At 39.9% G+C, this 23,461-nt stretch overlaps 1 protein-coding gene across 3 annotated transcripts in view; it reads right to left on the bottom strand.

The window, feature by feature from the left end:
* STX11 (syntaxin 11) overlaps positions 1 to 19,350 on the bottom strand; it is a 47,472-nt gene extending 28,122 nt beyond the window's left edge. Inside the window, exons 1-2 of one of the 3 annotated variants that reach the window (XM_036106726.2) lie at positions 19,093 to 19,350; positions 18,779 to 18,959 (exon numbers count right to left, since the gene is read on the bottom strand). In XM_036106726.2, coding sequence (XP_035962619.1) covers positions 18,779 to 18,845 — 67 coding nt within the window. In that variant the 5' untranslated portion in view covers positions 18,846 to 18,959; positions 19,093 to 19,350. Of the gene's footprint in view, positions 1 to 9,671; positions 9,865 to 18,778; positions 18,960 to 19,044 lie in introns of those variants that run through there. The other 2 variants (XM_036106727.2, XM_036106729.2) reach the window with 2 other exon arrangements.
* Positions 19,351 to 23,461: the final 4,111 nt, after the last annotated feature.

Genomic DNA, 23,461 nt, shown 5'->3' on the forward strand with positions numbered 1-23,461 from the left:
GTATATAAATGTCAAATCGCTATGTTGTACACCTAAAACTAATACAATATTTATATACTATGCTTCAATTAAAAATAAATTTTTAAAAATCCTTATTCTGTGTTCACGGTGTTATCAGTGGTGGGTATAGGTAAGTAGATGTCAACAGAAAGGAGAAAGTGTCTATAGCACTCTAAGTTTCAACAAAAGGCAATTAATAACTTGACAAATTTTCCAATTAAACAACAACAAAAACATACTGACTAACTGGGATTTTCCTCTTTCAGATGAGTTGACACTACCAGCATTTTGATTCTTTAGGGAACAAACTCCAACTTCTAAAGAGTTTTCAAAAGGAGAAAATATTTCATTTTACCAACATAGCCTTTTATTAAAAAATTCCAATTCTTAATGAAAATATCAAAGTTGAACTAATTTACAATTACCAAAGTATCCAACCAGATTCACAGTGGCCTGACTCATAACCTGTACTTCAGTAATAAGTCAAGTTTGAACTACACAAAATAGAAAGTAGAAGAACAAATGTCGAGAATGATTTCCTAACCATTCATGTACTCAATATATACAGTATTTACAGTAAAAGCCAGACAAAAAAATAAGAGCGTAAATTGACTCATACTTGAAATAAACCAAGGAACATGCCAAAGCATGGGAAGAAAGATCTAAGAAAACACGGTAAATGGTCATAATAGGACATCACATGTCTGTTCACTGAAAGTCACACTTTAAGCCTGAGTTATGTTTTCACTTGCACTATGTTTTTTTTTTAAGATTTTATTTATTTATTTATTTATTTGAGAGAGAGCAAGCAGGAGGGGCAGAGGAGAGGGAGAAGCAGACTCCCCACTGAGCAGACACTGATGCAGGACTCGATCCCAGGACCTGGGATCATGACCTGGCCAAAGGCAGATGCTTAACCAACTGAGCCACCCAGGAGCCCCTGCACTATGGTTTTTAATTCTAATTTTTAGTATCAATGTTATTCCAATGTTATGGTGTGAACATATGTCTACGTTGACTTAAGCGAGACCCATACCTCCATCTACACCTAATAAGTGCTGCTCCATGATGACTTAATCCTCCCTTCCCTACACTCAGCCAAGTGGATGGTATTTTTAGTAATTAAAGTAGACATTCACAGGATAAATATGCAAATATTAGCACTTGGCATATTTGCTTTGTGATAGCAGGTTAAACAAGAAATATGTCCTCAATGGAGAACTAATTTAATTACTTTCTCAACCCAGGGATCACCTCTTAATTCAGATACTATATTTTAGGTTATTTATTTAATGTAATAAAGTATAATAGAAGAACTGCTGCAGATTCAAAGATTTAAAAATCCAGAGATCACAATCCCCGCCCTCGACGAAGTTTATAATTTATGGGGAGAAAGAAGCTGATACAGAAATACTAAAAGAGCAAAAACTGCCCAGAAAAGGAGAACAAGGGCCCAGCGTGAGCTGCCAGGACAGGCAGAGGCTCGGAACTTCAACACCATTGCTGAATCCTCTCTCACCAGGGCCAAGAATGTGAAGCAGGAAGATGAGGAGCGAGAACAGACACTGACCTCTGAGAAAATGTGCTTCAAACTTGATCTGTGACAGGGCCTGGAGGTAAAGCTGCCGAGTACCCTCCAAGGCCACAGTCATCAGATTCTTAAAATTAACTTTTAAAAAACTGGGATATAAGCCCATGATTTTCAGAGCTTTACATGTATTTTCTTTTACTATGTATTACATGTTAAAACATTAATTGACTTCAAGCAATGGCACATCAAATGAGATGCAAAAGACTTCCTTCTCTGCTCCTTGCTATCTATTTTCCTCATTAAATAAAAGAGTCATGTTCTTGACCTCTCTTTGCCAAAGTGTGCGCTTACATACTGGACAGACAGACACACACACACACGAAGGATTGGTCGATTTTAAACTAGATAGACCAAAAGATTTTCCTTTGTTACAAAGACGCCCTTTGTCTTAGAACCAAAGCCAGCCTTGTAGCTTCTATTTTTATACGTTTCAGAAGAATGGGAAACTCTCTAAGCTTAGACTAAGCTGGATGACTGGCTCTATGATCTCACACTTTCTGGCACTTCCTCTTTCCTGATATTTACTATATGCTATTGTTAACTGTTCGACTCCCCATCCTCTCTGCTTGCCCATAAGTTCCACAGGGGCTGCACCTGTTGTGCTTGCCATGTACCCCAGAGCACCCAGCGTACAGCATCAAAATGTCCTAGGAGTTTATCAGACTCTTCTTTAGGTGACTGATACTTCCTGCAATGACCAGACTCAGAATTGGTAGGTTTAAAAGTGCCTTTCCCTTTGAAGAACAGTAACTATTCCTTATTTCAATGAATAAGATAATATATTTTCTTGTCATAGTTCTCTTTCTTATCCTATTGGATGGTCATTTAAAGTTATAAGATAGCACCTCAAAGCTTCATCTGAGATAAAATTTCTTAGAATCTTCTAATTCTACTAGAAAGTTTACTGATTCCTATAAATTCACTGACTTCTCCCCTATGACTATTCGAGGAATTTGGCCTCTCTTACCCAGCTAGTAAAAGGCCAAGTCAGACTCATCCCTCTCTCTTTCCAGCAATCTGGGGCAAAACCAGCCAAGGAATTCGGGACAGTGTTTCATGGCCACACCAGAGATATGCTATGAAAGACAAGGGGTAAGTGTTGTTCTATCAAACCTGCTGGAATTAAGGCTCATGTGTTCCTCTGTTGTTCCACAGTTTTCATAACTTCTTATTTGAAGAATCCCACTAGGCTTGGTCACCATCAAAAGCATAACAGCTTAGGTCAGTGGTTCTCAAAATATAGTATGTATAAAAGTCATCTGTAGAAAATTTTTTGAAAATATCAGTTCATAGGCTCCACTCTTAAAGATTCTGTTTCAATAGATATCAAATGTGGGCCTGGACTTTCTGTTTTCTTTGTTGTTGTTGTTTGGTTTGGGGGGTTGTTTTTAAAGATCCCAAGTAATTCTGAAGATTATAATCTACAGGCTACATATTGAGAGTCACTGGACTGGTCTGGGGCTTTTCAAAGGTGTAGAAAGATGAGAGAGGGAAGAAGGGAGAAAAGAGAAAGAAAATGTAGGTTAATATCACAAAATTGTTTGCCATTCAACAATGGTAAAGCCCAGAATCACAGCAAAGGCCAGTATGCATTACACTTTTGTTCTGGGTCTGGACAGCCAAGGGCTTTTTGTTAGCCGTGGGATCAGAAGTTAGTTTTCTATGAGGCACCTACACGCCACTCATCCCAGCCTTCCCTCACTGGGTTCCCCTTCTGCTCCTCATCTTCCTAGAATTAAGCCTACGTTGTCTTCTTGCTATCTGGTCAGCTATTCTAAATCCTTAAGGGCCTTGGAAAAAATGCCAACTTTCTGGGCTCCACTCAGCAGGGCAACAGTCTGGGTCGGAAAGACACAAACAAGGCTGCAGCAGAGGAGAATGCTTTCTTCCATACAATGGTTGTGGATGATGTGATATTCTGATCCCCTTCAGGACCAAGGCCCTCATTCCCCTAATTGCCAGAAATGTTGGCTACTGAAGGCTCAGAGCTCCAGGAATTGCCTTTGACTGAAGGAAGCTGCTCAGTCCAAGACTGCACCTCATGCCTGGGTGTAGCCCATATCCAGTGACTTGTCAATGCAGGGAATGCAGATGACTAGCTCCCCTGCTTGCGGAACAATTCTGAAGGGCCATTCCTGCTCCAAAGTTTCCTGCTATTGAGGCCCCCATTGTACATGCACTGAAGTTCAGTCTCTCCCTCTGCATAATCCTGAGGCTCTCTCTCCCTGACAAGTGCTGTTCCCACAGCATCTTCTGATAAACCTCCTGTATGCAAACCTCACAGTCTATTTGCAGGGAATGTGACCGAAGTTGCTGAACTTGCCTTTTCAGTCAAGCACTGACAGCACAGTGTAGTGGGCCTCTGTACCTGACTTCTTGGGTAATCCAGTGGTCACTTAATTTCTCCAAGTGTGTCCTTCCTCAAGTATAGAATTCGAATACAGATGACAACAACAATAATACTTACTATTTCTGTTTTGCCAGGTTTTTATGAGAATTAAAAGAGAAACCATATATGAGAGTACTTTGTAACTAAAGAAGAGCTACATCATACTATCATCTAACATCTCTATATCCTGGTTTACCGTGCAGTAATCAAGGCAGAAGGAAGAAGGATGTAGGATATCTACCAATATGATACCATTCGGCTTACACACTGGATGCTACTTTCTCAAATCAAGAGATTTGTGTTACTAATCAATACAGCTAGGCACAAAATAAAAAAAATTAGAAATAAAGTCAGGTCAGATGTGCTCTACCACGATCCTGAAACTGAAAGAGAAGACAGAACAATATTTGTTCACTCTGTTTCCATATGAAGACAGCAACAGAGCAATTTCCACTCCTCTGTAAAGTCAGAATTCACATTTTTACCCAATAAGTTACGCAATGAGTAATGGAATATCTTTTACATCTTTGAACAGAGAAACAAGTATATAAAATGAGGAATACTTTTCCAGGCAACTAAGTATTTTCTGGATTACCTTGATACTGTATCTACTAAAAAGAAAAGAAAAAAAAGAAACACAATACACAAATGAAGTTGAAAACACTGAGTTAGTTCAAGAAGAATAGTGGAAATTATCAATTCTAAAACTATGCTTTATATTAAAAATTACCAAATTACTGAGCCTTACCAAGAACTTAAATGAGATATACAAATAATGTCTGGTATTCACAGACTCAGAAGGAGTGGCTAATGAACGACTTAATCTGACAGATGGCTTTATTATCAGCAAAAGTCACAGAATGATTATAACTGGAAGGAAGCTGAGAGACTTATGAAAGCCCCCAACTTCAGTGATTCTCTGCTCTTAGAGAAACCACAGTTAAAAAGAAGAGGCAAGACAAACCCACATGAAATATTAACCAAAATCCTTCCCTTTCTTATTATTTGAGTACTGAATGAATTACAGATAGGCATACAGGAATTCAGAACAAGAGGTGATCATGTGGGTTGGATCATTCCAGAAGGCTTCATGTCTTCCATATAGTGGAAAGACATGTCTCCCCATATAGTGTCTCCCCATATAGGGGGAAGCTATAAATACCTTGTTTTCCTGTTAAGCCTGAAGAGATCCTGAATGAAACATTTCCTTCATGCACGGAGAAAATATTTTAAAACTTCAACCTTAAGATGAGTTTGCTGATTCAGTTTAGGTAGAACATTAATTCAGTATTTATAATCCTTAAATAGTTCAAAGTAGAGGTTTTTGAGAAAAAGATAATTAGACCCTGCTTGCTGAACAAATATCAAAATCTTAATCTAACTCATGAAATAATGAGAACAGTGAAGAGCTGAGGCCAGATTTTGGGGGGAAGTGGGGAGCTTGGCTTGTTTGTCAAAAATACCTTTACTGGGACCAAAAGAATCTATCTGGATACAAAAATAGAAAATAGGTCCCAACCCCTAGAAATCTGAGTCATTTTGCCTAGTTATAATCAAGAAGACAGGGGACACTGCAGGCCAGCTTCACTTAGTAAGATTCTGGAAGTTAGAGGAAAGACCTGCTTCGGGGTAAAACCAGAATAAAACAGGCCCCAGAAGGTAGATCACAAACCGGGAGTGTAAGATTTGGAGTTATGCACCTGCCTGAATTTGTTAGCAATTCTTCTACCATCGGACCCTGCTCTGTAGATTAATATCCCCTGGCCAACCTCTCTGTTTCCCCACAAGAGGAATACTACAGATTTCTGCAACAGATCACTGACTACATCCAAGAAATGCGAAGCAGTGAACATTCAGCGTTTGGGGAAAGTGGCAATCAAGGCAGCTCTCAAGACACATTTGTTGAAGTTCTGGAAACTCACAGCCAGAGTGAGTCTCCATAAAAGTGTTTCAAATTCCCAGGAGAAATTTTCTGATTATTCTAGGCTTATTCCTTCTGTTTTTTGTTTGTTTGTTTCTTTGTTTTGTTTTGTTTTAGTTCAAAATGGTGGTTTTATTAAAGCGTGGAGACAGGACACTCGGGCAGAAAAAGCTGCTTTCCCCAGACTGTGAGGAGCAACTGATTAAATACTTCAGGGTGGGGTGTAAAGATAAGGGAAGTTTCTAGGCTTATTCTTAGATCAACCAAATATATCTAGGGGTGAAGGTAGGGGGAGCGATGCCATGCAGCACAATAGGGCCACTGAGGGCCCATCTTATATATTGGGCCATCCCTGGACGAGAAAGAATTGTTGGCATCAAGACAATGACTCCAATTTGAGTATACCACAGTGTCTGAGACTTCATTCATTCATTCATTCATTCACTTACTCATTCACTCACTCATTCATTCATTCATTTATTCATTCATTCTTAGAGATACCATGTCAAAGCAATGTGGTTCAGAATGTAAGCTCTGGAACCAAGTGCATGGGATCAATTGCTAGCTCTATCAGTTACTAACATTACGCTTACTTCACCTGTCAAAAGCAGTCAATTGTAGTACCTAACTCACAGGGATGCAATGAGAAGTAGAAGACTGAAGTCACATAATGAGCCTAGAACAGTGCCTGGCACTAATAAGCACTCTATACATTTTAGCTATTATTATTCATTCAAAAATTTTAATGAGCACTGATTATGTGCCAAGCACTGTATAAGGGCCTCATGGTCCTTTAGCACAAACCTATTCTTCTACTTAGGTTCCCATCCTAGTCATTAACTAGGAATGTAGGAGTCATCCTAAACTCCTTCCTCTCCCTCACTGCCCACCCCTAAAGATGTGGCCAAATTCTGCCTATTAGACATGTCAGCTCCTTCCCTCTTTTCCACTCCTCACTATCACTGCCTGACTCAAGCCTTCTCCAATTTCTCTTCTCAAATATTACAGTAATCTCCTGTGTGTCTCCCTAAGGCTGGTGTTGTGCTCATCCAATCTATTCTCCATCTTGATTCTGAATTGTCTTTCCAAAACACATATCTGGCAATATCAGTCACCTGCTGAAGTCTTCTATGGGATAAAGTCACAGGTCCAACATGGCACATGGGACTTTGTAATGTGGCCCAGTCTGTCTCCCTAACCCTCACCCCGTGCCCATACTGACCAGGCTGGAGTTCCCTAACAGTACAGCGCTGATCCTTCCGCTGGGTCAACTATCCCTCCATCTGCCCGACAGCTCCCCCTCTTACACTGAGGCTCATTATTTAATCAATAAATACTTCCTAACACCTGCCATGAATAATGCCTGTACCAAGGTCAGGGAGTACAATGATGAAGAACACACTCAATCCTTTCTTTCTCATAGAAAAAGTAACTTTGACACCCTTGAGGGAGAAATGAAATATGGAAATTGAGAATGAGTTGTCTCAAGTTTAGCATTGTTTCCCCCACTAGTTGGAATACCTTATGGAATTGTAGAAATTGCAAATATTTTGGCATCAAGTCCAAAAGTACCTCAGCAGACTTCAATCTCAACAATAAACTGTGACACAGTAGATTTAGTCATTTTGACTTGTACAGCTATGATGTGTTGGAAAAGATTGATTTGAACTATAAAAAAACAATAATCAGAAAGTTGTTTCAATATGGTGTTATAAAGTTATAGGCCATTAACTAGCCACTCTGTTTTTCAAAGGTAAGTAACTCTAAGTGCCTGCAACTGTCTAGGGGTAATAACAGGCTCAGTTTCTTTTTACATGGTTATAAATAATATGAAATATGGTTAATTCAAACACTTTAAGAATCATTCCTCTCTAATTAATACATTGTTAAATCACTCATTGAATGAAATGCTTACTGAATAAGCACAACAGGCTATCTACAAAGACAAGTAGATGATCAAACTCAAAACTTTCCTCATTCTTCCAGCAATGATGACACAGTTCATTCAAAATCCCAGATCTGCAGAAATATATCAAGACAGAAGCTCTTCTGTGGACACAGATTTGTCATAGTGCCCATCTCCTTCATTGGATTTTCCAACCTTCCACACTAGTGTTTATGGCCCTTTTCAGCAGCATCCTGTCTTATTTACGATTGTATAACCACACCTCTGTGAAAAGCGTGGCACAAAGAAGGTGCCTGGTAACTGTTTGCTGGGCTGACCTCAGCTCAACTCAGCTCCAACAGAGATGCTGTCCCCTTCTCTACTGTGTGTTGAGACAGTGCATAGTCCTTTCCCAAGAGCCACTACCCAGCTGCAATGGGACCTATCAGCTTAAATATGTTAATATCTCACCTCCAACAGGTATCCACCATTTCAAATATTTTCATGTGGCACTAATTTACTAAAGACAAACTGTCCAAAATATTTGGATTCAGAGAGTGACATTCAATCACTATGTAAAATGACATATTTCTACCATACCATACCAGTGAAAGTAGTAACACTTGGTTATTGAACAATGAACTTAATTTTCTCTTGGGCCTCTGCAGCAAAGCACATGATTTGAATGGTTATCTTACATCAGCCTAGTGACCCTAGCTGGTAGGCTGTACCATCAGGTGCTTTAGGAAACTGAAAACTTGAACTGTTACTTCCTATACCACCAGCCCCAGTTTAGCAGTGCACGCACTTTATATCTTAGTCTTACTTTACACACACCCAGAGTGAACCTCACTTTTCAAAAGTTCATTAACAAAGTCTCACAATTAAAAGAGCAGCCCTGTGAGTCATTTTTGGATACCCGTGTGGAAATAACAACTCCTCCCTTTGCTGAGAAATGGCTTCAACAAGTGCATGAGAACCACAGGAAGTAATACACATCTCAGCTATTGTCAGAGGAGTCTAGAATTCCCTCTCAGGGCTGTGTGGCTCTGGCAGTCACCTTGCCACTATTTCTTGTCTTCATTCTTCTAAAAATAAAGTCTTTTTTATGTGGGCTTGGAAGGAACTATCTCAAGGCAATATCAATTTCTCCGTATTTCCTGGCTCCTGAGTCATATTGTCAAGTTCAAGTCAAGAAGTACCCATTCTGGTGTTTTTGAGAAAATGCATCCTAAAATAGGGAGTGAACAGCACCTGGGTGGCTCAGTTGGTTAAGCGGCAGACTCTTAATTTTGGCTCAAGTCATGATCTCAGTGTCCTGGAGATCAAGCCCCCTCTTGGGCTCTGCGCTGAGCGCGTGGAGCCTGCTTGAGATTCTCTCTCTCTCTCTGCCCCCCCGCCCCTCCCCCCGCTCACTCTCTCATAAATAAATAAGTTGATAAATAAATTAATTGATTAATAAAAATAAAATAGGAAGTGAACAGGTGATCGCACCGAAGTAATGGCCCCGGTAATTCAAAAGAACTTCAGCCTCTCGACTTAAAACCAAAGTAGTCTTAGGTGCACACTTTGTAAGGGAAGCCTATCAACAGGTACCCGAAGTAATTTCAATGCAGCCCTAAATGCGTAGTCCCTTGCCCACTGAGAGAAAAAAAAAGTCCCTCCGCTGTACATGAGAAACCCAGGGCCGAGTTCGCTGAGGCGCGAGGCGGCGGCGTGAGCACCGCGGCCGGACCCGAGATCCCCCCAAAGACATCCCTCGAAGCCCAGCCAGCGAGGCCACCCCGGCGTCGCCCGCGGCTCTCCGCGCACAGCCTAGCGGGGCGCATCCTCGCTCCTGGGCCAGTTAAGGAGAAACAAAGAGGTACAAAGGGAAAAAACGAACCAGGAACAGGACCGAGCGCGCGAACCGGGAAGCCCTGCCCTGCGCGGGCGCCGGTCCTACGCTGGGAGTCGTGAGAAGGAAGGAAACCTGTCGCGCGACTCCTGGCGGCGAGGCTCCCGGCGCCTCCCGCGGCGGGGACTGGGCTCTTCCTCAGCCGCCCGAGCTCCGCGCCGCCGCCGCCGCATCTGGACGCCGCCGGCCCAGCCCCTGGTGTCTGCAGAGCCCGCAGCTGGGGGAGCAGGCCCCGCCCCGGGACGACTGCGCCGGCCGCCCGCGCGTCCGTCCCCGCCCCTCCCGGAGTCCATGCGCCCCTGCGGGTCAGCTCCAGCCGCCACCCCTCTCATGGGCGCCCACAGGCCCTCTCCGCGTGCTGACCGAGGCACCTCACCCGCTCCCCCACCCCCGTGTGGGGAGGGGGGCCGGAGGCACCGGACTTTCCCCGGGAATCCCCCTGGCGCTGGTGACGTTTGCCAGCCGGACCCGTGCAGCCGGTTCTGAGTGTGGGTGTGAGTGCGAGAGGCTGGGGCCGGCCCTGCACCTGATGGGACCCGCCAGGAGGCGGGCAGGGAGGCTGAGCACGGTCTTGCCAGAGCCCCCTCCGACTCACCCCTCTCAAGTAGCCCTGAGCCCCAGCCGGGTACATTCATTCATTCAGTACAAACTGAGTGTCCACTCAAGGACTGAGGATACTACCCTGGTTAAAAATAGCTCCAAGACCCTGCCCTCGAAGACCTGGCATTCCAGTGCGGAAAGATAAACGGATAAAGGGTATATTACGCGAAATGGTGGTAAGTATCTTGAAAAATAAGACTGAGGCTCAAAAGTTAGGAAATGCTAAAAAAAAGGCTTCATTGATGGGGAATTTTCAGAGAAATGCAGAAGCCAACTGAAAGAGTTCCCAATGGCTGAAGCTAGAACAATTTGAGCAACAAAATAAATAGTGGTAGTAGACTGCAATCAAAGTAAAAAGAAAATCCATGAGTTCCTAATGATATAAGTAGTTGAATGAATAAATAAATGGTGGAGAGGAGATGCAGAAGAACTTGTAAAAGTTTATGTGAAGCACAACTTCCCACTCCTTGCTCAAAGTGACTAATCCCAAAACGTAAGGTATGGAAAGGGGGAAAAAGAGTAACTTCACAATGGAGACACCTAAAAAACACGATCTTGGCCAAATGATCAAGGTCAACATTAACAGTCATAAATCATATTGATAGTATACACTCTTGTTAGGTGATGAAAATGTCACTTTACTTCTGTGGCCTTCCTCCCCAGGCCGATAACCCCAGCTTATCATAAGAAAAACATCAGACAAATTCCAGCAGAGGGACATCCTACAAAATACCCCACCAATACTTCTCTAAACTGTCAATGTCATCAAAAACAAGGAAAGTCTGAAAAACTGCCACAGCCTAGAGGAGCCTAAGGAGACATTACACTTAAATGTTTATGGTATCCTGAATGGGATCCTGCAACAGAAAAAGGCCATTAGGTAAAAACTAAGGAGGGTTTACCTAGGTGGCTGATTCAGTTAAGAGTCATTCTCTTGATTTCCTTTCAGATCATGATATCAGGGTTGTGAGATCAAACGTTAGAGGGCTCCCCACTCAGTGGGGAGTCTGCTTGAGATTGTCCCTCTCCCTATACCCCTCCCCTGCCCCCACTCATGCTCGTGCTCTTGCTCTCTCTCTCTCAAATAAATAAATAAATAAATAAATAAATAAATCTTTTTTAAAAACTAAGAAACTCTGAATAAAGTATGGACTTTAATTAGCAGTATAGTATCAAGATTGGTTCATTAGTTATGATGATGTGCCATACTAATTGTAAGATGGTAGTAATAGGGGAAAATGGGAACAACATTTATGAGAACACTTTATACTATCCTTGCAATTTTTCTGTAAATTAAAACTGTTCTAAAAAATGAAGTTATTTTAAAAGTTAAGTAAAATAAGAGAGATGAGGGGTGTTATAATAAACTAAAAACAAAAAAAAGGGGGGGTTATTTCAAAGGTCTCTAAGATAAGAAAACAGTTTGAGGGAGGAAACAATATGGATATTTGGGTTATGACCATTTCCAGCAGAGAGATCTGCAGATATAAAGACCCTGAGGCAGGAGCATGCTTGGCTTCTAAGAATAGTATCAGTGTGGGTGGAACAGAATGAGTGGGGGAAAGGCAATGGGTGGTGGAGCTAGGGGTGGAGAACAGTGTATGTAGGGCCTACGTGGTCATGATAGTCTTAATATTTTATCTTGATTGAGAAAGGAAGACGTTGAAGAATTTTCAGTAGAGGAGTGACCTGATATGGCTTTTTTTTTTTTTTTTTCTGTTGTGTTGACAAATTAGGGGAGAGGATGGAAGAAGGCCAATTTTACAAATTCTTCTGCAGGGGAGATTTATCTCCTCTACACCATTATTGATTGAATCTATAGAATGAGTAAAGTAAATTGCCCTCCCCAGTATGGGTGGGCCTCATCCAATCTGTTGAAGGCCTGAATAGAACAACGGAATAGAACAATTCTCCCTGGAAAAGGGAGAATTTGTCCTCTCTGGGCCTATCTTTTTTTTTTTTTTTTAAGATTTTATTTATTTATTTGACAGAGAGAGACACAGCAAGAGACGGAACACAAGCAGGGGGAGTGGGAGAGGGAGAAGCAGGCTTCCCGCCGAGCAGAAGCCCGATGCAGGGCTCGATGCAGGGCTCGATGCAGGGCTCGATCCCAGGACTCTGGGGTCATGACCCGAGCCAAAGGCAGACGCTTAACAACTGAGTCACCCAGGCGCCCCTCTCTGGGCCTATCTTTGAACTGGGACATCAATTTTTTCCTGCCTTCAGACTTGGCCTCAAACTGAAAGTTACACCATTTACTCTCCTGCTTCTCAGGCCTTTGGACTCAGACAGGAATTATACCACCAATTTTCCTGGGTCTCCATCTTGCTGACTACAGATCGTAGAAATTCTCAGCCTCCATAATATATATGTTTCATTCATATATACATGGTTCTGTCTCTCCGACAACCCTCACTGATTCAAAACCCTAGCAGTAGAGCTGGTAAGAAGTGGGCAGGTTCTGGATATATTCCCAAGGAGAAGCTGACAGGACTGGCTGATTAATTGGATGTAGGACATGAGAGAGTAAAAGGAATCAGGATGAGTCAAGGTTTTTACTTGGAGCGATTAGAAGAAAAGAGGTTCCTTATGCTAAGCAGGGAAGACTGCTTGAGAAGCAAGTTGTGGGGTTGGGGGAGGGGAGGGAAGGGTTGCTGGGGATTAAGAGTTCCATTTTGGACACTTTAAGTTTGGAGTTGTCAAGAAGCCATTTAGATAGATGAGTCTGGGATAACGCTATTAATTGGGAGTCCTTAGCATATAGGTGATGTGCGGATAGAATTTAGATAGTGAAGTCTGAGCCCTGGGGCACTCCAAAGGTCAGAGATCAGGAAGATGAATAGCTGGAAGAAATATATGGTCAAGAGAGAGATTTTTATTTTTAATTGGAAGATATGCCTGTTTGTATGCTCATGGCCATGAGCCAAAAGAGAAGGAAAAAGTGAGGAGGCAGAGGAGTGAAGATCATTGCTGTAGCAATGTTCTTGAGTAGATGAGCAGGGGTGGGATCCAACGCACAAAAGGAATGTTGGGGTTAAATTGGAGAAGATAGAGAAAATAGAATTCTTTTCTGATAGCTGGAGGGGAGGCAGAACATATGGGCACAGATGCTGGTTAATGTGGAGGCAGAAAAATGTTTTATCAGTGAAGAAGCAAGGTTATCAGTGGAAAGAGAGGAAGTTTGAGAAGAGGATAGAAAGTATGAAATATCATCCAGGGACAGTGAGAGAGTAAATAGACTCTGAAAATATAGTCAGATTGCTGGATAACACTAAGGGTTCATTTGAAGTCAGGGACCAGGATATAAAGGGAGGCCAGTTGGTATAGTTATGTATTCTCACCAGCCTCATTTGCCTATTTGGGTACAAATAATGCTAGGCAGAGGTCCAGATACAACCAGAGTTTGGAGTTGACAGCTGAATATGTTGGAGGAGAGAGGGACAAGAGCATGGAGCATCTATGCAAGGGAATGATTATAAGGAAGGACCATGGCATTTAAACCAAGGAAGGAGAGAAAAGAGGACATAAATGATGGTGTTGAGGAAAGTGAAAAGGTGTTAGGTTAATGGATTGGAGGCCCCAGGATGTCAAGGAATTGTGCAGTGGGGGATTAGAGAGATTCAGTTGGAAAAAAGCAAGTTGGTTATCAGAGAGTGGGATCTTTGAGACTTAGATGATGAAGGGCTGAAGATGTTGATAATGACAAAGTCTAGACTGACCTGGGCTTTCTGCAATTGATGTGCCCACCCCCATCTAGGCTCCCAGGTTGGTCTCCTATGTTTTATACATTTTTTCTGGAGAGATTGGCTCTCACCTCCAGTCTGGATTTTTTGAACCATGAGTATGGATGAGGACTTTAGGGTAAACACAGATAAAGCAGGACAAGCGCTTGGAGAGGGGGATCTCTGCTACATGAAATGAAGTCTTGTCCTCTGTATACACTATCTTGTATCCTACTGCCATCCCAAATTTGAAGTGCTCATAAACCCACTGAATCTCAGGATTGGAGGGTCATCTAACCCAGCCACCCCTCTCAAGTACAACTCTTCCATCACCCTCAGTAAATAGTCATTTTTTATCCCCACACCATGTAGTAACCACCAACCATCATTTCTCTTTGCCATGCTAGTTTGCAAACTCCTTGAGGACATATTAGTTTAACCTGTCTTTTTTGTGTGTGATACAATATATGTGACATAAAACTTACCATTGTCACAATTTTAAAATGTAAAGTTCAGCTCCATAAGTACATTCACATTGTTACGCAATCCTCGCCATCCATTTCTAGAATTTTTTAGCTATCCCCAACTGACAACTCCGTCCCATTAAACACTTAATTCTCCAATCCCCCACTCCCCAGCCCCTGGCAGCCACCACTCTATGTTCTGTCTCTGTGAATTTGACTATTCTAGACATTTGTATAAGTAGAATGGAACAATATGTATCCTTTTGTAACTGGCTTGTTTCACTTGGCATAATGGCTTCAAGGTTTATCTATGTTATAGCACGTGTGTCCGAATCTTTTTCCTTTTAAAGCCTAAATAATATTTCTTTTTCAGTCATTGCTTTCATTTTTCTGGTGTGTATACCCAGAAGTGGAATTGCTGGATCATATGGTAATTCTCTGTGTAATTTTTTTGTGGTATCATCACACATTTTTCACAGAAGCTGCACCGTCTTACATTTATACTAGCAACACACAAGAGTTCTGATGTCTCCACCTCCTTGCCGACACTTGTTATTTCTTATAACCTAGCTCTGATTTCCTCTCTACCTGACACGCTGCTAGGCACATGATGTGGTATGAGTGAACGAACAGCTGTTGTTAACCCTGTTGAAAAGGGAAATGAGATTAAATGAATCAGCAAGCCCCATCTTGCACATCTTGTTCTAGATTCGCACGGTCCACTATTTTAGCCACAGGTAGCTATTTAAATTTAAATCAATTAAGATTAAGCAAAATTTTAAATTCACTTCTTCAGCTCAGTGACATTTTCAGCGCACAACAGCCACCATAACTAGTGGTTATTAGTGTCCACTGTATCGGAGTGTGCAGACTAGAACACTGCTGCGAACATTACTGGTTCTTTGGTTACTATATTGGGCAGTGCTTTCTAGATCCTGCGAGGGCCCTGTGCTTTGTCTCACAAATCATATTTGGATAAGCTTTTCCAGAGTTGGACAGCTTAAAATTTAAGATAAAGGTCTTTCTTTCAGGAGGGAGGAAATATGCTACCTAAAAATTCTATGGCCCTTAATACATAAATGGCTGCCACACAAGGTCTCAAATTTTTATGTTTAAATATTAGATTTGGACTTTCAGTGATTATGTGGTTCTATTGCTCTCGATGATTACCTTTATGAACACAGATTTGCTAAACTAGATAAGCCTTTCTCTATATCACTCAAAACAGTTCTTTATTAAACCATTGGTTTCAAAAAAATATTTTTAGATTCAGATTGGAAATCAGGTTTCTACTTACTACTTTATACCCAAAGCCTAACACGATACCTAGGATATTAGAGACTCTCAATAAATATTTGTTGAATGATGAGTGAATGGATGACAAAAGTAAGCACTGAGCAGAACTTGGGAGCTCAGGGCACTGAGATAACATTTTAGAGGGCGGCATCCAGGTGTCATGAGATTTAGGAATATGGATCTAGCACTGTTTGTTTTTTTTTTTTTAACAAAACAGGGATTTTAAGCCATGTTCTTTTCTCTCATTGTTCAAAAAATAGCTTAAAACTTAATTCCTGTAAGGATCTTGTCTAGTACATGTTTATAAAGCTTCAACTCTTTTATAAACACTGGCCACCAATGAATATAATAACAAGAACAAATTCTAGGTTTCAATAATGTCAGCATGTGTGCGGACACCTTCTGTTTGCCCCTTCAGATTTACTTCCTACCTCCCTCCATTCTGCTGTCTACCCTGGATGGTTGATCTTAATGGATGATTGCAACAGGCAATCCTGTTGGGCTTAGCCAATAGGGAAATCTAGCAGGAGAGTAGAATGAGGTCGGGGAATTTATTCCAAGCAGAGGGCTATCTGTGTTCCTCAACAGAAGGTCACTGTTCCTCTAAGATGGTCTGTTCTGTATGATTCCCTCTCCTTCCTGGTTCTGATTACCTCTCCCTACTCATGGTTCTCAGGCCTGGAGTATGACCTCCTGGGAGTCCCTATGGTTTCCACTCTGCCTATACCTTTATAATATTACCTTTATTTATAAACTTTCATCGAATTATTCTAATTTGAATGTGCCATCTGTTTCATGTTGGGACCTTGAACAGCCATCCTTAATCAGCTATACCGTAGTGTCTAAATCCCTGCTCTGAAAATTTTATACCTACAGTCCTTACGAAAATGTTCCCTGATAGTATTAGCATCTCCTTATTTCAATCTACCGGTTAGCTTTATGAAGAAACCATGTTGTATGTCATATAATATAAATTTTTCTCCAGTATACTCAGACTAGAAAAATATTCTAATTCATAGGCAAATCTTCTTGCATATAGCTTCTCTACATAAAATATTATTTATGGAAATATATAAAGAAGACTATAAAATAAATAGGTTATGTTTAAGATATTAAATATCTTAATATCTAATAAGCTTTAAATTACTTCTAAATGTGAGAAAATCTGTACCTCAGTACTGCAAAGAAACCATCATTACTCAATATACACAGTTTACCAGAGAACACAGTTTCTAACCTTTTCCTATACACTGAATGTTTGTGTCTGCCAAAAATTCATATGTTGTAACCTAATCCCCAATGTGTTGATATTAGGAGGTGGGGCCTTGGGAGGTGATTAGATCATGAGGATGGAGCCCTCAAGAATGGAATTCATGTTCTTATAAAAGAGGCCCGAGAGAGCTCTCTTGCCCCTTCATCATGTGAGAACACAGCAAGTAGACAGCTATCTATGAACCAGGAATTAGGGTCTCACCAGATACCAAATCTGTTGGCACCTTGATCTCAGGACTTCCCAGCCTCCAGAACTATGACAGATAAACTGCTGCTATTTATAAGCCGTAAAGTCTAGAGTAATTTTGCTATAGCATATAGCCTATATGGATTAAGACACCCTTTGAAGCTCAATATTTAAATGTATACAATTATTAGCAGACATCAGCTCATTTAAAAATACATAAACCCCATAATGCTAATACCCAAATTAAAGATAACTAGGGATACCTGGGTGGCTCAATCAGTTAAGCATCTGCCTTCGGCTCAGGTCATGATCCCAGGGTCCTGGGATCGAGTCCCGCATTGGGCTCCTTGCTCAGTGGGAAGCCTGCTTCTCCCTCTGCCTGCCGCTTCCCCTGTTTATGCTCTCTCTCTCTCTGACAAATAAATAATAAAATATTTTTTAAAAATAAAATAAAGATAACTGATACTTATTGCTCAGTTACAATGTGGCAACCACTATGCTAACACTTTTGTATATTGTTTAATTCTCATTACAAATTTATAAGGCATGTACAACTCAACCCCATTTGACAGAGGAGGAAATGAGCCTTAAAATCTCCTGTCCACTGTCCCAACACCTGCAAGCAAAGGATCCTAGATTCAAATCCTCGTATCCAACACAAAAGTCCATGTTCTTAACCACAATTAAGAATCCAAGAACAGCATTAAAGATCACAGAAGAACCAAAAAATAAGGACTATTTGAAGCAAATGATTTCTCTTATCCTGTTACCTACACTCAAAGAATGATGTCTAAATCTAAATAAGCTTAGAAAAATTACTAAAAAGAAAGAAAGAAAGAAAAGAATGCAACAATAACTCATAGAAAAACAAATTTCTTATTGTGCAGTAAGCTTATTTTTCTGTACATGGTACACAAGGAGGAGTAGAAAATTAGCGGTGAAAATGTACTGTTTTGGTATTAGTTAAATCTTATTCCTGCCTACAATTCCTGAAGTGACATGGCTGTATTTTTATTTTAACCCAAATTGCAATTAAGTGAAAACTTCCCTCTGATAAATTGGCATACTTGCAAGAGGCTTGCAGGTGAGCATGTACGGCTGTTCTTTGCATACAAATAGAACACTCTCTGTGAAAGAGAATGAGCTAAAAAATATCAGGTCTAGAGATAGTATAATTGATCTGCTTAACAGCTCTTAATGATTTTTCTGCATCTGTGATTTTGCATAACAAGTTGCAAAACTATTTTATGAGACTTTCTCAATACTCACTTCTTGTAAACCCCTTTTTGCATCACCGCCCTGTCCTGCGGAACTGATAAAAGTGAAACAGAAAAGCATAAATAGAATCTAACAAATAAGCCAAGCCTTTTAATAATAAAGTAATGGTTTCATCATGAGCCTTTAAGTATTGGCTTTGAATCAGAATAATTAAATTTTTTCTCAACAAGCATAATTTTCACAGACTAAACATTTTTATAATCCATATTTTGTTCATTTAGATTAATTCGTGCCACTCATTTAGAAACTATGTATTTCTACACCAAAAAGCCTTACTTTGGGGCTGAGACATGATTTTCTTCTCTTTTTCTTCATCCACTTCATCCTTTTCTTGCAGCTCCATGACTTTATCTTACTTTTCCCTTTAACACAATCTTCAAAAGGACTGAGTCCTTCCTTAGAAATGGTTCATAATTTCTGTGAGTGCATGGACCATGGCCAGCATCCTTCCATGACCCTAAGGAAAATTTAAAAGTACAATATTGGTACCGCAAAAAACAAACAGGTTTCAAATGATGAATACGTTTTAAAGATGAGCTTACTAAAAGTGACACAGTGAAAACAGATTGAAGTCTCAGCAGTAAACTCACAGATTCAGGGGACAGTCTTCTTTCAGGTGCCTGCTCTTGGGGTGATGATCTTGTTGATGAGACCTTGGGGAAGCTGATAGATGGTCCTCTCAGTCCGCAGCTCCTTACCTTACTTACAGGCCCAGAGTGTGAATAGGAATCTTTGGTAGGAGCTGACGGGGCCTCGCATCACTAAGCCTCAGTGTTGAAAGCAGGCCACTCTAGCTGATTTCTTTAAACCCTATTTTCTACAAGTTGGTGCTGGGCATAGTCAATTATGAAACAGGAACTTTTGCCACAATTCTACATCCCTAGTCACAAAGAAACATTTACAAAACAAATGCCCCCAGGCAAACTGGAATTCGTGATTCACTACAATGCAAATGTGGGTGCTGTATATAATCTATTCATGCCTTATTTTTTTCATGGTCCTAGGACATCTTGTCTCCAATTTAAGTAGTGAGTAGACCCCTCTTCAAGGAAAAAAATATATGACAGTGTTGACAAATTACTTGAATATAATATAAATACAATGTTACTTACATAAACATGGTATAAATTCCTTATGGTTACAGACTCATTAGAAAACTATAAAATTCAAACACCATATGTGGAATTTAAGAAACAAACGAACAAAGGAAAAAAAAAGAGGTGACAAACCAAGAAACAGATGCTTTAACTTTTTTTTTTTTTTTTTTTAAGTAGGCTCCACACCCAGTGTGGAGCCCAACACTGGGCTTTAACTCACGACCCTGACATCAAGACTGGAGCTGAGATCAAGAGTCAGACATTTAACCGACTGAACCCCCCAGGTACCCCTAGACTCTTAACTATAGAGAACAAACTAATGGTTACCAGAGGGGAGGTGGGTGGGGGGATGGGTGAAATAGGTGAAGGGGATTAAGAGTACACTTACTGTGATGAGCACTGAGTAATGTACAGAACTGTTGAATCACTATACTATAGTACACCTGAAACTAATATAACATTGTATGTTAACTATACTGGAATTAAAATAAAAAACTTTAAAAAATTTGAACAAATCTACATATTAAAAGTATAAAATTATAATATTAAAATGAACAGCATTGATTTATGTTGTTTTGAAGAAGCAAAAAGTTCTATTCTCTTAGTAAATTTCAATGATATAAACTTACAATGTTATTAATTATAGTCACCGTGTTTTACATTAAATCCTCAAACCTTATTCATCTCATAACTGAAAGTTTGTACTCTTTTACCAACCTTTCCCTATTTCTCTCAACCCCTAGCCCTTGGAAACCACTTTTCTACTCTCTGTTTCCATGAGTTTGACTTTTTTGTTGTTGTTGTCGTTTTAAGTTTCCACATGTAAGAGTACCACGCAGTATTTGCCTTTCTCTGTCTGGCTGATTTAACTTAGCATAATGCCCATAAGGTCCATCCATGTTGTCACCAATGGCAAGATTTCCTTCTTTCTCATGGCTGAATAATATCCCATTGTATATATACACCACATCTTCTTTATCCATTCATCCATTGATGGGCACTTTGGTTGTTTCTATATCTTGGCTATTGTGAATAATGCGGCAAGGCACATGGGAGTGCAGATATCTCTTCACTATCCTATTTTCATTTCCTTTGGATTTATACCCAGAAGTGGGATTGCTAGGTCATATGGTAGTTCCATTTTGAATTTTTTGAGGAATTTTCTTTCTTTTTTTAAAGAATTTATTTATTTGAGAGAGAGAGAGAGAGAGAGAGAGAGAAAGCACAAGCAGGGGGAGCAGCAGAGGGAGAGGGAGAAGCAGGCTCCCTGCTGAGCAGGGAGCCACTCGGGTTTTGATCCCAGGACCCTGGGATCATGACCTGAGCCGAAGGCAGATGCTTAACTGGCTGAGCCACCCAGGCGCCCCATAATTTTTGGAGGAGTTTTCATACTGTTTTCCATACGTGCTGCACCAATTTACATTCCCACCAATGATGCACAGGGTGTCCCTTTTTTTCATATCCTTTCCAACTTGTTATCTCTTGTCTTTTTTATGACAGCCACTCTAACAGGTGGAAGGTGATATCTCATTGTTCTTTTGATTTACATTTCCCTTATGATTAGTGATGTTGAGCACTTTTTCATATACCTGTTGGTCATTTGTATGTCTTCTTTGGAGAAATGTCTGTTCAGTTCCTCTGCCCATTTTTTAAATGATTTGTTTTGTTTTTGTTTTTGTTATTGAGTTGTATGAGTTCTTTATATGTCTTGGACATTAACCCCTTGTAAGATACATGATTTGTAAATATGTTCTCCCATTTGGTAGGTTGCCTTTTCTTTTTGTTGATAGTTTCCTATGCAAAAGCTTTTTATTTGCTGTAGTTTCACTTGTTTATTTTGTTTTTATTATCTTTGCTTTTGGTGTCAAGTCCCTCCCCCAAAAAAATCACTGCCAAGATTGATGTCAAGGACCTTACCCCCTATGTTTTCTTCTAGGAGTTTTATGGTTTTATGTTTTACATTCAAGTATTTAATCCATTTTGAGTTGATTTTTGTGTATGGTATAAGACAGAGGTCCAATTTCATTCTTTTGTATTTGACTGTCCAGTTTTCCCAACACCATTTATTGAAGAGACCATCTTTTCTCCATTGTATATTATTGGCTTCTTTATGGAAAACTAATTGACCACATATGCATGGATTTATTTCTGGGCTCTTTATTATGTTCCATTGACTTATGTGTCTGTATTTATGCCAATACCATACTATTTCTTTGAAAAATTGGAATTTTGATTGGAATTTTGATAGGGATTGTATTGAATCCTTATAAAACTGCTTTGGGTAACATGGATATTTTAACAATATTAATTTTTCTAATCCATGAACACAGAATTTTTCCATTTATTTTTGTCTTCTTCAATTTCTTTCATCAAAGTCTTATAATTCTCAGTGTATAGATCTTTCTCCTCCTCAGTTAAATTTATTCTTTGTATATTATTCATTTTGATGCAATTGTAAATACATTATTTACTTAATTTCTCTTACTGATAGTTCATTGTCATGGTATAGAAACACAACTGATTTTTGTATATTGATTTTGTATCCTTCAATTTTACTGAATTTTTTTATTCTAAAAATTTGGGGGGTAGTTTTTAGGGTTTTCTATCTATTATGTGTAATCTGCAAAGAGAGAAATTTTTATGTCTTCCTTTTTGATTTGGATGGCTTTTATTTCTTTTTCCTGCCTAACTGCTCTGGCTAGAACTTCTAATACTAAGTTAAATAAAAGTGACAAGAGTGGGCATCTTTGTCTTGTTCCTGATCTTAGAAGAAAAGCTTTCAGCTTTTCACCATTGAGCATGATGACAGCTGTGGGCTTGTCATATGTAGCCTTTATTATGTTAAAGTATGTTCACTCTATATCTGGTTTATTACAAGATTTTATCATGAATCTATGTTGAACCTTGTCAGATGCTTTTTCTGCATCTATTGAGATGATTGCGAGATTTTTATCCTTCACTTTGTTAATGTGGTGTATTGCATTGATTGATTTGCAGATGTTGAACCATTCTTGCATCCCTGAAATAAATCCCACTTGATCATGGTGTACAATCTTTTTAATATATTGTTGAATTTAGTTTGCTAATATTCTGTTGAGGATTTTTGCATCTATGTTCATCAGGGATATTGGCCTGTAATTTTGTTTTCTTGTAGTTGTCCTTGATTGGATTTGGTATCAGCGTAATGCTGACCTTGTAAAATGAGTTTGAAAGTGTTCTGTCCTCTTCTATTGTTTTGGAAGAGTTTGAGGACTGGCACTCATTTTTTTTTTTTTTTAAGATTTTATTTATTTATTTGACACAGAGGGAGAGAGCACAGGCAGGAAGAGCGGGAGAGGGAGAAGCAGGCTCCCCGCTGAGCAGGGAGCCCAATGCGGGATTCAATCCCAGGACCCTGGGATCATGACCTGAGCTGAAGTCAGGAGCTTAACTGACTGAGCCACCCAGGCACCCCAAGTACTCATTCTTAAAATATTCAGTAGAATTCACCAGTGAAGCCATTTGGTCTTGGACTTTTGTTTGTTGGGAGGGTTTTTATTACTGATTTAATTACTTTATTTGTAAGGGGTCTGTTCAGATTTGGTATTTCTCATGATTTAGTCTTGGTAGGTTGTATGTTTCTAGGAATTTTCCATTTCTTCTAGGTGGTCCAATTTGTTGGCATATAATTACTTGTTTTAGTCTCTCATGATTCTTTGTATTTCTGTGGTATCAATTGTAACATCTCCTCCTTTGTTTCTAACTTTATTTATTTGGGTCTTCTTTCTTTTCTTCTTGGTAAGTTTAGATAAAGGTTTATCAATTTTGCTTACTTTTTCCAAAAAACCTCCTCTTACTTTCATTGATCTTTTCAATTGTCTTT

This window comes from Halichoerus grypus, chromosome 9 (assembly GCF_964656455.1).
Source record: "Halichoerus grypus chromosome 9, mHalGry1.hap1.1, whole genome shotgun sequence".
NCBI classification, from domain to species: Eukaryota; Metazoa; Chordata; class Mammalia; order Carnivora; family Phocidae; genus Halichoerus; species Halichoerus grypus.